The following is a 14,160-nucleotide window of genomic DNA, read 5'->3' as shown; positions in this document are numbered from 1 at the left end:
GAATCGACATATTATAAGCATGCAACCATACATTGCCCGATGTAACAGAATTTTTAAAAAATTCCAATCCAGTTTTTAAGCACTCGCTCAGGAAAAACCCTTTTAGTAATTGATAAAACTCTATAAATAGACTGGCTTGAACTTACTCTTGAATGTCATCCAGTGGTTCGTACACATCATCCTGTTCTAAGCCCTCTTCTTCCTGTGTGACAGTTAATGTACAGATTAGATCTAAATACTTAACATCATAATACTAAATTAGGCTTTTAAAGAAATTTAAGCTTGTATCCTGTCTTCTATCTCCAGTATTGGGACACTGCATACAAAGTTAAATTTAAACAAAGATGAATCTATTTAAGGAAATTTCTAATGAATACAACAATAGTGGTACATGTTACACCATGGTAGGAGTGTTTGCGGAATAAGGATTTCATCTTATATCGAGGGTTAGAATCCCACTGTGGGGCATGGAGACCAATCTTTTAGGTGAGAATGTAAATGTCCTGTGTTGCAGTAGGTGCTAAACTGCTGGCACATAAAGACCCCTGACTGCTCAAAGGCCCAGAGTGCCAAATGTAGGTCTATATTTGCACCCCTCCACCAGTAAGTGGTGGCATTCCTATATGAGTGAAAAATTCTAGACAAGAATGATAAACAAACAAACAATACAACACAACACAGTAGACCAAGAAACACCAGAAGTGTTATACAATTAAAAAATTAAGGCCTTAATTCATTCTTATGAAAACATACAAAAAAAAAAAACATGAGGACATATGCACTTTTAACATACCTGCTTAACATCATAATTTAGGATAGTGCCCATTTCAAGCAGAATATTACTTTTTCTCCACAGATTTCTAAGAATTAGTTTGTATTAATTGTTTTAAAATGGCCACATCTTTCATATCAAAGGTCATAGAAAACACTTACATTAGGAATATCTTTTTAAAATCTTTTCCTTAATTGTGCAGACAGACACTTCTATCATGTATATTAAGCAAGGGCAATGTTTAGATCAGGACTATAAATAAAGCACTATTGTTTACCATCACTCCATGAACAGCAAGTCAATTTTACATGATGAAAACTTAGGGTGTTGACACACAGACTCTAAATTACACAACATCTTGAACCATTATATATTTTGCAAAGCTGTGCAAGGAAAAAAAGAACTTGCAGAAGAAATTTTAACTTACAATCCCACCAGCTTCAGCATCTTGGTATTCTTCTTGTTCAATCTCATCTGTGAATCAAAAACAAAAATTTATGCAAGTTGCAAAGTGATTTTATTTACTTATTTATTTTTAAAACTGTATGCAAAATCTTCAATGATCAAGAATAGTTTTCAAATCATGTACCACTAAAGAATTATTTCTAAACAAAAACTTCACAATAGTTTGTTTAAGAATGAGATTTACTGTCAGCAGATACTGATGGTGTTGATGGTGGGGGTGGGGGTGGTCTCCCCCTGGCTGGTATTGAGGGGGGTGGTGGGGGGAGGGACGAGAGGTCCACCTGTGGGGGGCTAGCGACATTGGCAGTATCAGCATATTCCTCTCCCTCATCCTCTTCATCAGAGGCCATTTCTGGTCTGGGGGTGGGAAAAATTCAGAGAATTAGTCATGTATCTATATTTTCATATATAAAGTTCTTACTTCCTTATAGTTTCAAATTCTTCAAATATATCTCTGTCTGTAAAAGTTTCCCTCTTGACTTTTCAATTGCGACACTTTAGATATAGATCTATATACGTGTATTTGTACAATGTCTGATTTTTGAATTATGATCAAAATAGCAATGAGCACAACTGTAAGTCAGTTTATACATACATAAGGGAGACAGCCTTTGAGGCCCTCCCCTGTGTGGTGGTTCCGGGCCTCCTCGATACTGGTTCCTCAGGGAGTTCTTCATAAAGTTCATCTACCTCAAGCTCCTCCTCTGCTTCTGGGGGAGGTTCAGGTTCGTCCTCTAAAAGATCAAAGTTAAGCATGAAGTAAACGTAAAGGACAAAGGTGGAACATTCAAAGATTTCTTGTTGGGTACAGTCATTCCTTGTTTTAAGTTTTTAAAAAATAGAAAAAAACTCCATTATAATTCAATATTTGTCATTTCTATTATAACTCATATTCATGTACATGTATATCTGCAAAAAGTAGTATGTTTCAAATATTGCACTGTATCTATAGTTTAAATAAATTTTCATTCATTTGAATACATACACAATATCACAAACACAATGAAATACTAGGCATGGCTATCACCTGTAAGTGGTCAATTGCACCAAATGTAACAGTTAAGGGTTGAATTGAGGGCTAGACCTGGAAATAAACCTAATTAAGACCCCTACACCAGGCAGGTGCTCCAACCACTAAGCTTAACCAAGTCCAATATCCATAGTCCATACAGCCGGAAACTTCAGTTCATCTTTATTATACATGATGCCCAGATGAAAAAAAGTCACCCAACTTTATACACAAGTTTTTTTTATAAAAGTCATCAGAAGTCAACACTCTAGTTTCTTAAATACTTTAAATGAAATAAAGGGTTTAAAATTCTTCATTTAAATGCCCCATGGAAATCAATGAAGATAACGGGAACAACCAATATATATACAATGTACATACCAGCAAAGTGTGTACACATGTTGGTAGTGACAGGATCATGAATTTATTACAGTTTCTGTTATAAAGATCGCGATGCTAAAATACTCAGTTATATTTCTTTTCCACTTAATAAAACAAAAGACAATTGGTTATTGTCAATTTCACAACAATAAAAAAAATATCCCAATGAAAGAATTCTTTAAAAATGTCTATGACCTGTACATCTTTTGTGTAATCTTATTTTGGCAAAAATATATGTGTATTATCTTTTACTGTGTACTTAAACACCTACAAAATGCTTATAAGAATGCAGAAAGTGCATACTGCTATACTTATATTGCAAGTATCAGGTAATCTAGTCGGAACCAAATATATTTGCCAACATGCAAGTGCAAGGCATGCAGATGTTCTAGAGAAGTTGGTTGAAAAAAAAACGAACAGAAAATTGACAATTGATAAACAGACTGAAAGAGTCTGATTAAAAATTTCTAATGAACCAAGGTGTTCACAATATAAAAAAATGCACTGTCATCTCCGTTTTCACAAAATTTGAGCACACACAGGCATATACCCCCTACAGCTTTTAACATGGACTAAAAATGACACAAGTACCGTATTCATTTTGATCTCAGTGTGTCTTTCACACTTATAGACCTGGTAAGTGTTAATTAATATGAAGATACAAATTAAATCCATCAAGTGACCTGGACCAAAAATGCCAGAGTTAAATACTTAATTATGAACATATTATGCAAAGAGTGTCATCCTCACAACGAGTTCAAATTAATATGGGAGTTATTTTTTTCTGCGTATGAGCTATTTTAAACATTTCCCTTAATTTTTTGTATAGAGAAGGTTACACTCGCGATTTTTTTCTTACATGTACATAGTACATGTTATCACGATATGCTATAGCTAATACACATTATAAGGTCATATTGTGACATTTATAGTTCTTTACTACTCAAGGTTGATCAACAAAATGTTTCTGCATGAGAGCAATTCTTCAATGTTTCATCAGGGAAATAATGTATAATTTATTAAAAAGAAAGATATCAAAGCATTGATAAAATTGTTCCACACATCTGATGCATTTTTCACATTTTTATAATATCAGAAATTAAAAAACTTGGCTGCATATCTCAAAGGAACTTATAAAGTACCGTAAAACATGCTTATAATTAGGTACCAGGGACGGATGATTTTGCTTTATTATAAACATAATTAAAGCCACAATTTAAGAAATGAAAATTACTTTACAGTACACACTAATACATTATAAGACTAAGTGTGTTTGCTATATAAGTGTGCATGTCTTACTGCATAAATTAGAGATTTTATATACTTAAAATATGTCAATATTTTTTAAACACTCCTGTATGTAAATTAACTTAATTACCTATCTTTAACAACTCAGCAATGCATTCCCTATTTAACACAATGGTTGAAAATCTGTTGAAGGAATGAAGGAATGATAATTATATTAGAAAGGACATAGTATTTTAGAAAAAATCTCTTTTTCAACTGCATGTTATTTCGTGAGTTTCAGGTGTCATTTTTTGGTCTTTCAGAATGAGAGAAAGTCATAAAATGCCTTATTCTGAAGAGGATTGTATACATGTATACTGATCATTGCTGGTAATTTAATTAATTCACAGAACTGTGTTGGTTTAACAAAACAAAAACAAAATCACACAACCATGAGTCAACATTTAGCATGGCACTATTAAAAAAGTATTGTGTATATATTTACTGTTTCATCATGAACAGGGAAGTCCTCAAATCAAGTGAAACCCAAGTAACTGTACACGAAATGTTTAAAGTCAAAGACTATCAGGTTACAGTGTTTTTAGACATGTCTATTATACATGTATAATGAGTTTCTTGATAAATGTATTACAAACACAAATATTTTCTACGAAATAAAAGACATATAATTTTTAAGTCTAAACTGAAAGCCATGTTTTTCCTTACATATTTTGAACCCGTACTCTATCAAATTATCTCTGAAGTTTTTCCCTCCGTCCTATGCAGTTCAGAATAATGAGATTTGACTGTAATTATGCACTTGAAGGAGTATCAAATAATTTGTACATGTAGAATCCACAGCATCATGAAAATTTTTAGTACAAACTTATCCTGCACAAAATGAGGATGCAAGGCTTGCTATAAAATACAAGAAACTGTAGCTTTGTTTTTCCATAAAAGAACGTTCTGAAAGATATTGTAAAATTTGTCCTCCTGTTGCAGACCTTATTTTAGCTGCAGATCTGTAGCATTATGGTTTTATATATTTGTCTTTGACCATAACGCTACAGATCCCATAATGCAAAAAAGGTGCAATATTTTTTGTGCACTTTTGGGGAGAATTTCTCTACTTTCAAGCATTACTAGTCAATTAACTACCTGTCACTCCTTAATTCTGGGCACATTATTTTAACTTTCAAGCATTACTAGTCAATTAACTGTATTGCTATGTATTGCCAATGTAATAAAAATGGCATTTTCTCCTTTAATTTACATGGGCACATTATAACCAACACAGAAAAAAAATCTTGTTGAATTCATTTAAGTTATGCTCTGAAATGTTCCCACAAACAACTTTTGAGTTACTGTTTGGTTTAATAACAAACTTTTATAAATCCATTTTTATATTTAATGACAAAATTCCTTAATCCATATTGCTATATATAGTATTGCGATACGTATTTTTTGTCATTGTATTGCAATATATTGTATCGATAATTGCCCACTCGTGATAAACTTGATTAAAATACTTTTTAGATTGCTGAAAATTCACTTCAAGGGAGTTTTTTGCCTGTAAAGACAACTATAAATGGTTGAGAGGAGGGTAAATATACATACTGGCTACAAAACGTTTCTAGAATTAGGGAGTGAAAGGTAGTTGATTGATCAATGCTAGAAAGTGGAGAAATTCTCCTTATTAGTGCGCAAAAAATATTGTGCCATAAATTGCACCTTTTTTACATTACAGGATCTGTAGCATTATGGTCAAAGACAAATATATAAAACCATAATGCTACAGATCTGCAGCTAACCTTATTTCATTTGAATGTTTGCTACACAGGAATTTAATAAAAATTTTTCAAACATTTAATTGACTTGCTCCTCTGCAGAAAACAATTGAAAATGTTCCTAGTACATATCTAGAAAAGTTTGAAAAATCTACAATTGACTCCTGATTTCTTAGCTATCATTGGAAGACTGATATACTACATATTTACAATAGGCAGTATCATTATAATAATCATGCTATGATAATCAAAATTTCATTGTTAAAAATCAAAGTACTCAGAAGTACAGAGAGCCGGGCTCATTTACAGAGTAGAATGGATTTCTTACATGAATCACGTTTATATTCTGATGAAAAAATTATTTTAAAACTATCAATGTAAATGATAAGACACTGACAGTGAGTTTTTCAATCCTAATACCACGGTCCGATTTTGTCAGAATCAGAATTAATCTGGTACCGCAGATGAATGTAAACAAACAGGCCAGTCTGGTTCCCTCTCCTGCTTTACCTCGTATATGTAGAGAACTACGGTAACACTGATTATCAAAAATCCTTACGCTAATGAACTATGTTCTTTGACTTATGAAGTTTTCAAAGTCATAACTACTAATGATTACTTTATATCGATAAAACTTCGTTTTATTTTTGTTGCTTTATTTAGCGTTTGTATTATCTCAAAATCGGTTGAGAGTAAGAACTATTTTTTTGCACGTAACTTTAAAATTTCATTGTTAGCAATAAGCCCGGCTAATAAATTCAGGTATTAACATGATTTAGGTGTACTGAGCATAAGGAATTCTCTCTCTCTTTCCCTCACTTGCACAATAAGTTTTCATATGCACATTAGTAAGAGAATTTTCAAATCTATGCTATATACTTTACCTGTAGTAGTATTTAGCCTGGATTTGTATTCCTCTACAATACTGTCTATATTAGTGACAACAGGTAATTTTGTAGGCTTTGGAGGAGGGGTTATATCCACTTCTATTGTCTTTATATCTACAGCATAAAACTTTTTTTGATCAAATTGCCGTGTTATAGATTTCCGAACTACAGACTTCTTAGTTTTTAAGTTCCTTAACACAGGTGGTGGTTCGTCTGATTTTTCACTACTGCTGCTTGTCCTCCGCAGTCCTCCTATAGCTTTGTTTAATTCAGACTGGTTTGCCAAAAAAGGACTGCTTTTAAGTCTACTTACAGGAGGAGGTTTGTTTTCATCCTTTGAATCTGTTTTACTTGGCTCTGGTTTGCTCAAAGGCTCTGGCTTGTTTTGGAGATTTTTTTGTTTCCACAGTGGTATTGGTTTTTCTTCTGTCACCTTATTGGTTTCAATGGCTGACTTTTTACTTTCCAGCTGAGCTTTCCAAGGTGGTACATTCTCACTTTTGTTAGAAGTATTTTCTTCATCCTTCTGGTCAGTAGAAGGTTTACGTTTCCATGCAGGCACAGGTTTTGCAGGATCTAGTTCCTTAGTTGGTGCTTTCCAAGGTGGTGCAGGTTTTTCAGATTCAACTGTTTTTGCAGCTTTCCAAGGTGGGACTGGTTTTTCTGAATCTGGTTTTGGTGCCTTTGGCGGAGTAGCTGGCTTATTTATCTCACTTTTATTTTTCAAGTCATTCGCCAAAAATGGATTCAAAGGTTTGGACTTTGTAGTTTCAGAGTCTTCAGAGTTTGTAACATCCCCATTTTCATGTGCCCTGTTCTCTGCATTTTTAATGGTCCTGAGAATGGTTGCCACACTTCCTTCTTTGTCTGTGGGAAGTCTAGCTGGTTTTAATGCCGGTTTAGGAGTAAAACTAGGTTTAGTATCCTCCACAGGATTTGTCACAACTTTCTTGGGAATCGGAGGTCTATTCATTGCTGGTTCCTGCTTGTCTGCCAAGAAGGCAGCCGGAATGTTTAGTTTACTGTTTCTCTTGTTTATGCCCGGTTTCTGGCTTGCACTGTGTATTGTTGCAGCATTGCTGCTACTGGAAGGGTTTCCTGGTTGTGTTCTGCCTACATTACTTTCAGGCTTTTCCTGGAGTGCGGATCTACTCCCTGTTCTTTGTACTTTATTTACATCCTGTTAATTTAAAAAAAGAAATTAATAACACAATGTATACTTCATATTATGACATATATAAGGAAATTTCTCCTCTTAGTACTAAATAATTCTCTAGATAATGACTAATTCAGGAACAAGTATATGCAAAATTTACTCTTGTTGCAATAGACATGATAGAGTTGAAGGTACATGTACAACTTGTGACAATATTTTAGCAAGTATGTAAACTCAGAGAGAACTAATAGTAAAGTGAGTGGCATACAAATATGCAAAACAGTTCTCAATAACCTCAGCATGAAATAAAGTGATGATGAAATTCTAGTGCATATGTGTAAATCTGAAAATTTGAAAACTTAAAAGTGCAAAAAAGTGTAGTAACTTGAAAAGCATATTACAATATCTATGTAATATAATATTTATGATCATCTGTTCAAGGAAGTCTTAAATTTCAGGTCCCCCTAGTGTGCTATCAACAACCAATAAATAGAGGTCCACACAAAAAAAGATGTCCTTATGTGTATCTTGGTTTAAGTTTATAGATTTCAAATAACCAAATGTTCATATTGGGTACACACATTTATAACATGTACAGTTTTCTTTGCACTGCAGGTACATGTATTTCAAACATGAATGTCCTGTTACAATACTCTATAAGCAGAATGCAAGTACATTTCTCCATTTTCCTTTTTTTATGGTAAGCATGCATGAAAAATGTTAATGTTTCTGACAACTATTGATAGATGAGAATTATATGCTATAGAACCAAATAGTACATGTAATCACCATATATGAATTATTCCACTAAGAACTGCAATTTTTTTTATATAGATGCAAAGTTTTACAAACACACACATATATTTCCAGACATACCAACATGATGAAACTGAATATATAGAGATATATTGTTGATATTTTATCAATTAAATGTTAACTTAGTGTCATTTGTTTGCCGAGTGAACATTAAACTCCTAGTTTTAGGGGAAAATGAGCTAAAAAAAGATGATTGAATTTTAAATGTAAATATCCAAATTAAATTTTCTTTAACATCTAGACAATAATGCTTCTCCTCCCACCTCCCACTCTAGGCTTTATAATCCTACGCCAAATGACAGTCACATTTTTTTATCTCAGTAATTTTTTAAAAAAAACAAACAGGAAGTAAAATTTTATACTTATCCTTCAGTGGCTAGTTAAATACTTCCTGTCTCTGACTGTATGTATCTACATGTGATGGGGTCTTTAAAGTGGACTATTACACAAGTACCAAACTTTACATCCTTTGATTACACAAAATTCTCAATCAATTAAGCAAATGTTTTTTTTTAAAAAAAAACTATATAGCTTTTAAGTTTGCTTAAAAGAAATTATATCCATTTTTTTTTTTTGATAAATGTTCATCGACATCACATTTAAAGACTAGAATGGTGTAATAGTTTCATAAACGTAAATATATGACTGGGGATGATCTTAGATTTAAGTAGTGATTAATTCTAGTTTTACAATTATCAGTGACCCAGTTCTCTCAAATTCAGAGGACTTAGGTTTAAAAACTTCTGATCCATTAGATATTTTCTTCCTGTCTGTACACATCATTCAATGGTAAACTTATAACAATGACACTTGTCAAGCTGTCCACTTCAGAATGTAAAAGTGTCCAGAGTATCATACAAGGAATATGTGACTTCCCATGATCATAACTAAAAAAAGCAACAAATTACATTTTAGGGGCAATTTGTGAACACTTTGAAATCAAAATCAGCCAGTGCACCAATGCCTCTATTAACAGCATTATGGTAATTATTCAGCTTTAACGTGATTAACACAGTACATAATTCCAGTATCATGTATAAAAAATCCCAAAGCAAAACACTGAAGATAATGCATGAACAGTGATCAATCTCATGAAAAGTACAAACAATACAATACTGTGAACAGTCTATGCACACACAGCCCTGTAAAATCCAAAGCTTGGATCAAGTGCCTACGAGGAGTAAGCATCCCCTGCTGGCTGTTCAAAACATCCATCTTTAAAAATATATAACCTCTGGATTTCTCTCTCCTGTTCATTAGTTTATGGTTCCCTGATTGATGAATCAAATGGTTATATACCATGACAATCAATGACAGAATATGACAATAACAAACATCAATGAAGCTCAAAATCCATTCAAACAATACAGATTAGGAGCAGAACAAACAAGTACCGGTACTTCTAAAATATCAGAGGAGGGATCAGGTGCCACGAAGGATTTGGCATCTCCTGTCAACCGGTCATAGCACCTATATGCTCCTTAATTGTCATGAAATATTTTGTAAACAAGAATGGATATGGGTTACCCCATATCCAAAGATATTCGACTTTTAGATTTAATATGTTTAACAGTGTTTAATGATGTTTATAAAAATAAAACTGCACTGTCTAGTTATAGTTATAGAACTTGTGTAAATTTCGTGAGTCAGTAGCATTACGGTCACCTAGTCTCCTAACCGTGCTAACAAACAGTACACATACCTATGTCCGCAAGACCAGTTAGCCTTGGTCTATACACACGTGTGATGGAGTTGTCAAACGGACTCCCGCTCACAGAGAAGTTACGATGGCAGACAGAACTTTTTTTCATAATTAGATCACATGAATACAAATTCTGATTCATAAAAATTAAACGACTGTCAGTTTAGAAATCCCCAGGCCAGTTCGGGTTTTGTTACACATTTCATACGTACTCTCCCTATGTGTAGTTTGTCTACACACGTGCAGGACTGTTCAAAACATTCCATTTAACATTCTACACACAGAATGATTATTTTTTTTCTCTTAAAGGAAACTTTATCTCTTAACGAACAATTAACATGATTTTACTACAGTTGTTGATATAGTATAATCAATTCATCAGTGAAAAAATATCAACCGAAGAATGACCTAGATATTCTCTGTTATCAAACATGTTAAAAAGAAAAGCTGAGGAGGGAGCAAGCGTAGGAATATCAACATTTTTTATTTGCATTTAGGGGGGAAAGTTATCTTTGGAGGAAAAATTAACATTAATTTTGGTTTCTTTTACGTATGATATACACAACATTATTCTTATCATGAACAATTATGTTGTATCTACTTATTAATGATGGAACTATTTTCGTCGGAACGATTTGTGTGAGTCGCCGCTGAATACAGTAATATATCTTGCATTAATAGTATGCACTGATCGAATATATTAAAAAACCTGATCAATATATAAATTGATTAAAGGTCAGTGGTAATGTTGAAAAATTCTGAAGAAATTATAATTATATCTTCTCCATTCTTTTCATCTTACTTAAGATTCTATTAAGGTTCTTTTTTTTTTATTTAATCATCTGCTGTGAATGCATAACTTTTTGCTTCATGGTAAAGGAATTTATTTTGTGGACAGAACTTTTGTTATATTCTCTGAGGGTCCATACCTGCAGATCTTTAATTTGCATTTCCCCCATTCATATCAATTAATGATGAACATTATATAGAAAGTGGAAATAATCTGTTTATCAGACAGTGATGGATTTATTGAGTTGCATTGATTTCAATCGTCCAATGTGGTTACAAAAATTATACATGCACACGAAGTTTCAAGTCAATCTCTTAATGATAAACATTCATACATAGTGCCCTAGGAGGCATGGATATAATCAATAGGTCTCCATTAGATACCCAATGTTTGTGTCATCAAATTTTAGGTTTCTGATCAAATATATCAAAAGCCTGTATTTTTTTTAACAATGTGCATTTTTTTTTGGTATGGTCCATGCAGACTTAATTCTACTTTTTTCACTTAACTCTTTAGAGTTTAGACCATTATATTTATTTTTTTTTTACTTGCCATGAATACAACTTAGATCTACATTGATGAAATGACATGTTTTTATATACCGGTATATGACATGTAACATCAGATGCAACGATACACCGTGTTACGGACTGAACATCTTGTGTACAGGTTACACGCTATCATCCGACTAATATTTATGCTACTGACATGCGACAACCTAGAGAATGTCAACTAAAAAGTAGGAAGATGGAGAGAAAACTAAATTATTGTTCTTCTTACCACAGATATTCCGTACGCTGTAGTAACCGTTTCTTCCTCGATATAACACTACAGATAGGCCCTAACTTCCTTGTTTATATGACACGATTTACTCACCGGAAAGTCGCATGAATGGAGGCGTAGTCGAAAATCTGGACTAGTGTTTTAGAAAGCTGTAGGTAAAACCGGCCAATAAAAAATGTAAAATTTTATGTATCTTAAAAAAACACTACATGGAATCTTTAGATTCTCATCCTAATTTGCTAAAGAATTGGGGCTGATGTTTTATCTTTTATTTTTTATAAATGTTAAATTGTAAATTATATAAATGTTTGAACAAATATTCAACCGAGGCGAGCCGATTTAAGGATTTCTTGGGGTGAAAATTTTCAATGTTACACTTAAAATGCAATATTTATTATATTATACTGAATGTTTTATACAAATACATATTAGTGAACCGTGCGCGCATAAATTCCGCATTCTCTTTTTTTGCTTTCGTCAAGCAATGTACTGTTGCTACGCAGGAGGGCGTGGCTTTAATTAAAGAGTGTATTTTATCAAAAATTGGCAGATTCAAGTAATTTACATGAAAGTATAATATTATATTTTATTCTTTTCATATTCTTTTAAATATTTAAAGAAGATGCTTACTTTAAAAAATCAAATATTTAATGTTTTATACAAATACATATTACAGTGAACCGTGCGCGCATAAATTCCGCGCAGTCGCTATTTTTTGTAATACCACCCGTCGTCAAGCAATGTTGACTGTTGCTACGCAGGAGGGCGTTTTTATTCAGCGGGTAGTAGTGTATTTTATCAAATGTTTCTCGACGAATCAGATTCAAGTAATTTACATGAAAGTATAATATTATATTTTATTCTTTTCATATTCTTTTAAATATTTAAAGAAGATGCTTACTTTAAAAAATCAAATATTTATTGTTAATTAACAAATTATCAAGTACACATTATACGGGTCGGCACTCGCCAAACAAAATTAGGTGGGGATACATGTACCAATAAATTGTGTATGCATGACTTCTCAGGCCTTTCCCCAACCCTTTTAGTTTTACCAACAAATCCCTCTGTTTTTTTGTAAAATATCATAGATTTTCACCTTCCTAAAAATTTGATATTTCTTGAGGTACATGTTAACATTAAAATAGGTCATATTTGCAAAATCTATAAAATATTCTAATAGAATATTCTACTGAAAAACCTAGGCCTGAACAGTTTTAAGATTTAACGTCTGAGCACTTAAAATTCTCTAAGTCTGCCTACAATGTTTTTTTTTTTTCAAAGCAAAATCATACACAGCTGGACATCGTTATAACTTGACCAGGTGTCATTTTCCTCGTCTATTTTTACTTAGTTCAAATCTCTCTAAAACTCGGTCATGCAAGTGATGGTAGATGTGTTTATATTATGCTACTTTTTCTTCTCTGCCTTCTCAATACTTACAAATTATCATTCCCTTAAAAAAATTACACATTTAAATTGTTCTTATTGGCTTTGTTTACATTCTTTTGCTAAAAATAAGCGACTTTTAATACAAGAATTTTCCTTTATATTTCTTGCTGAGTAAAACATGAAAATACCATTTTGGCACCCACACATCGAAATAAAAAACACCGGGGCGGGACACTTTGAGAGGGGCGAGCGGGGATGAGAATCTAAAGATTAATTTTATCTGGCCAAAACTACATGGAACTTATATATTGATCGATGTCCATTGTCAGACTTCTTAGTCTAAATCAAAAATGTTTGAACAAATATTCGAATTTAAGGATCAGGCAACGCGTTCCTTAAAATGCATGTTTTGTATCTCTGGGTATTAATTAGATCACATTTGACATTCTCTTTTGCTTTCTAATTATTTTCAATATGCTTTAAAAAAGAGCTATATCAAAAATTGGCAATTCAACTGATCAAAAGATTACCCAAGATTACCCAAGGCATAAAGATTATTTAAGCTTTGCTTTCCCATTTGTCTGAAGAAATTTTAAATTGTGAATTTTTTCTTTTCTATATATTTCTCTTTCGATGTAAACATTTTCTTTTTTCTACCCCTGGGGGTCAGTTTGAACCAAATTTGGTATAAAGCATCATTTTGCTATTCTTGATAAGAAGAGAAAGAATTTTCATATATTTCTAAAGCATGCCCACTGAGGCTAACAAACTGTTACACTACCTCGGATGCTTCCATATAAATATGATCAATTATGGCCTTGCTATTCTTGAGTAGAAGATTTTTAAAGAAATTTCCTATATATTTCTATGTAAAACTTTAAATTAAACAAACTTGAATCTACACTACCTGAGGATGCTTCCAATAAATATGATCAATTATGGCTTTGTTGTTCTTGGAAAATTTTTAAAGAAATTTCCTATATATTTCAGTAA

General features: G+C 32.7%; 1 protein-coding gene across 2 annotated transcripts in view; it reads right to left on the bottom strand.

Moving 5' to 3' along the window:
- LOC134263642 (FYN-binding protein 1-like) overlaps positions 1-14,160 on the bottom strand; it is a 30,559-nt gene that overhangs the window by 10,598 nt on the left and 5,801 nt on the right. For both annotated transcript variants that reach the window (XM_062746018.1, XM_062746017.1), the window contains exons 2-6: positions 6,526-7,708; positions 1,833-1,971; positions 1,422-1,594; positions 1,200-1,246; positions 147-202 (exon numbers count right to left, since the gene is read on the bottom strand). In XM_062746018.1, coding sequence (XP_062602002.1) covers positions 147-202; positions 1,200-1,246; positions 1,422-1,594; positions 1,833-1,971; positions 6,526-7,708 — 1,598 coding nt within the window. The remainder of the gene's footprint in view (positions 1-146; positions 203-1,199; positions 1,247-1,421; positions 1,595-1,832; positions 1,972-6,525; positions 7,709-14,160) is intronic.

Source organism: Saccostrea cucullata, unplaced genomic scaffold, assembly GCF_032062105.1.
Source record: "Saccostrea cucullata isolate Sc308-1 unplaced genomic scaffold, CSIRO_AGI_Scuc_v1 ctg325, whole genome shotgun sequence".
Classification (NCBI taxonomy): domain Eukaryota; kingdom Metazoa; phylum Mollusca; class Bivalvia; order Ostreida; family Ostreidae; genus Saccostrea; species Saccostrea cuccullata.
The sequence above is the reverse complement of the archived record's forward strand: the minus strand, read 5'-3'. Positions and strand labels throughout refer to the sequence as shown.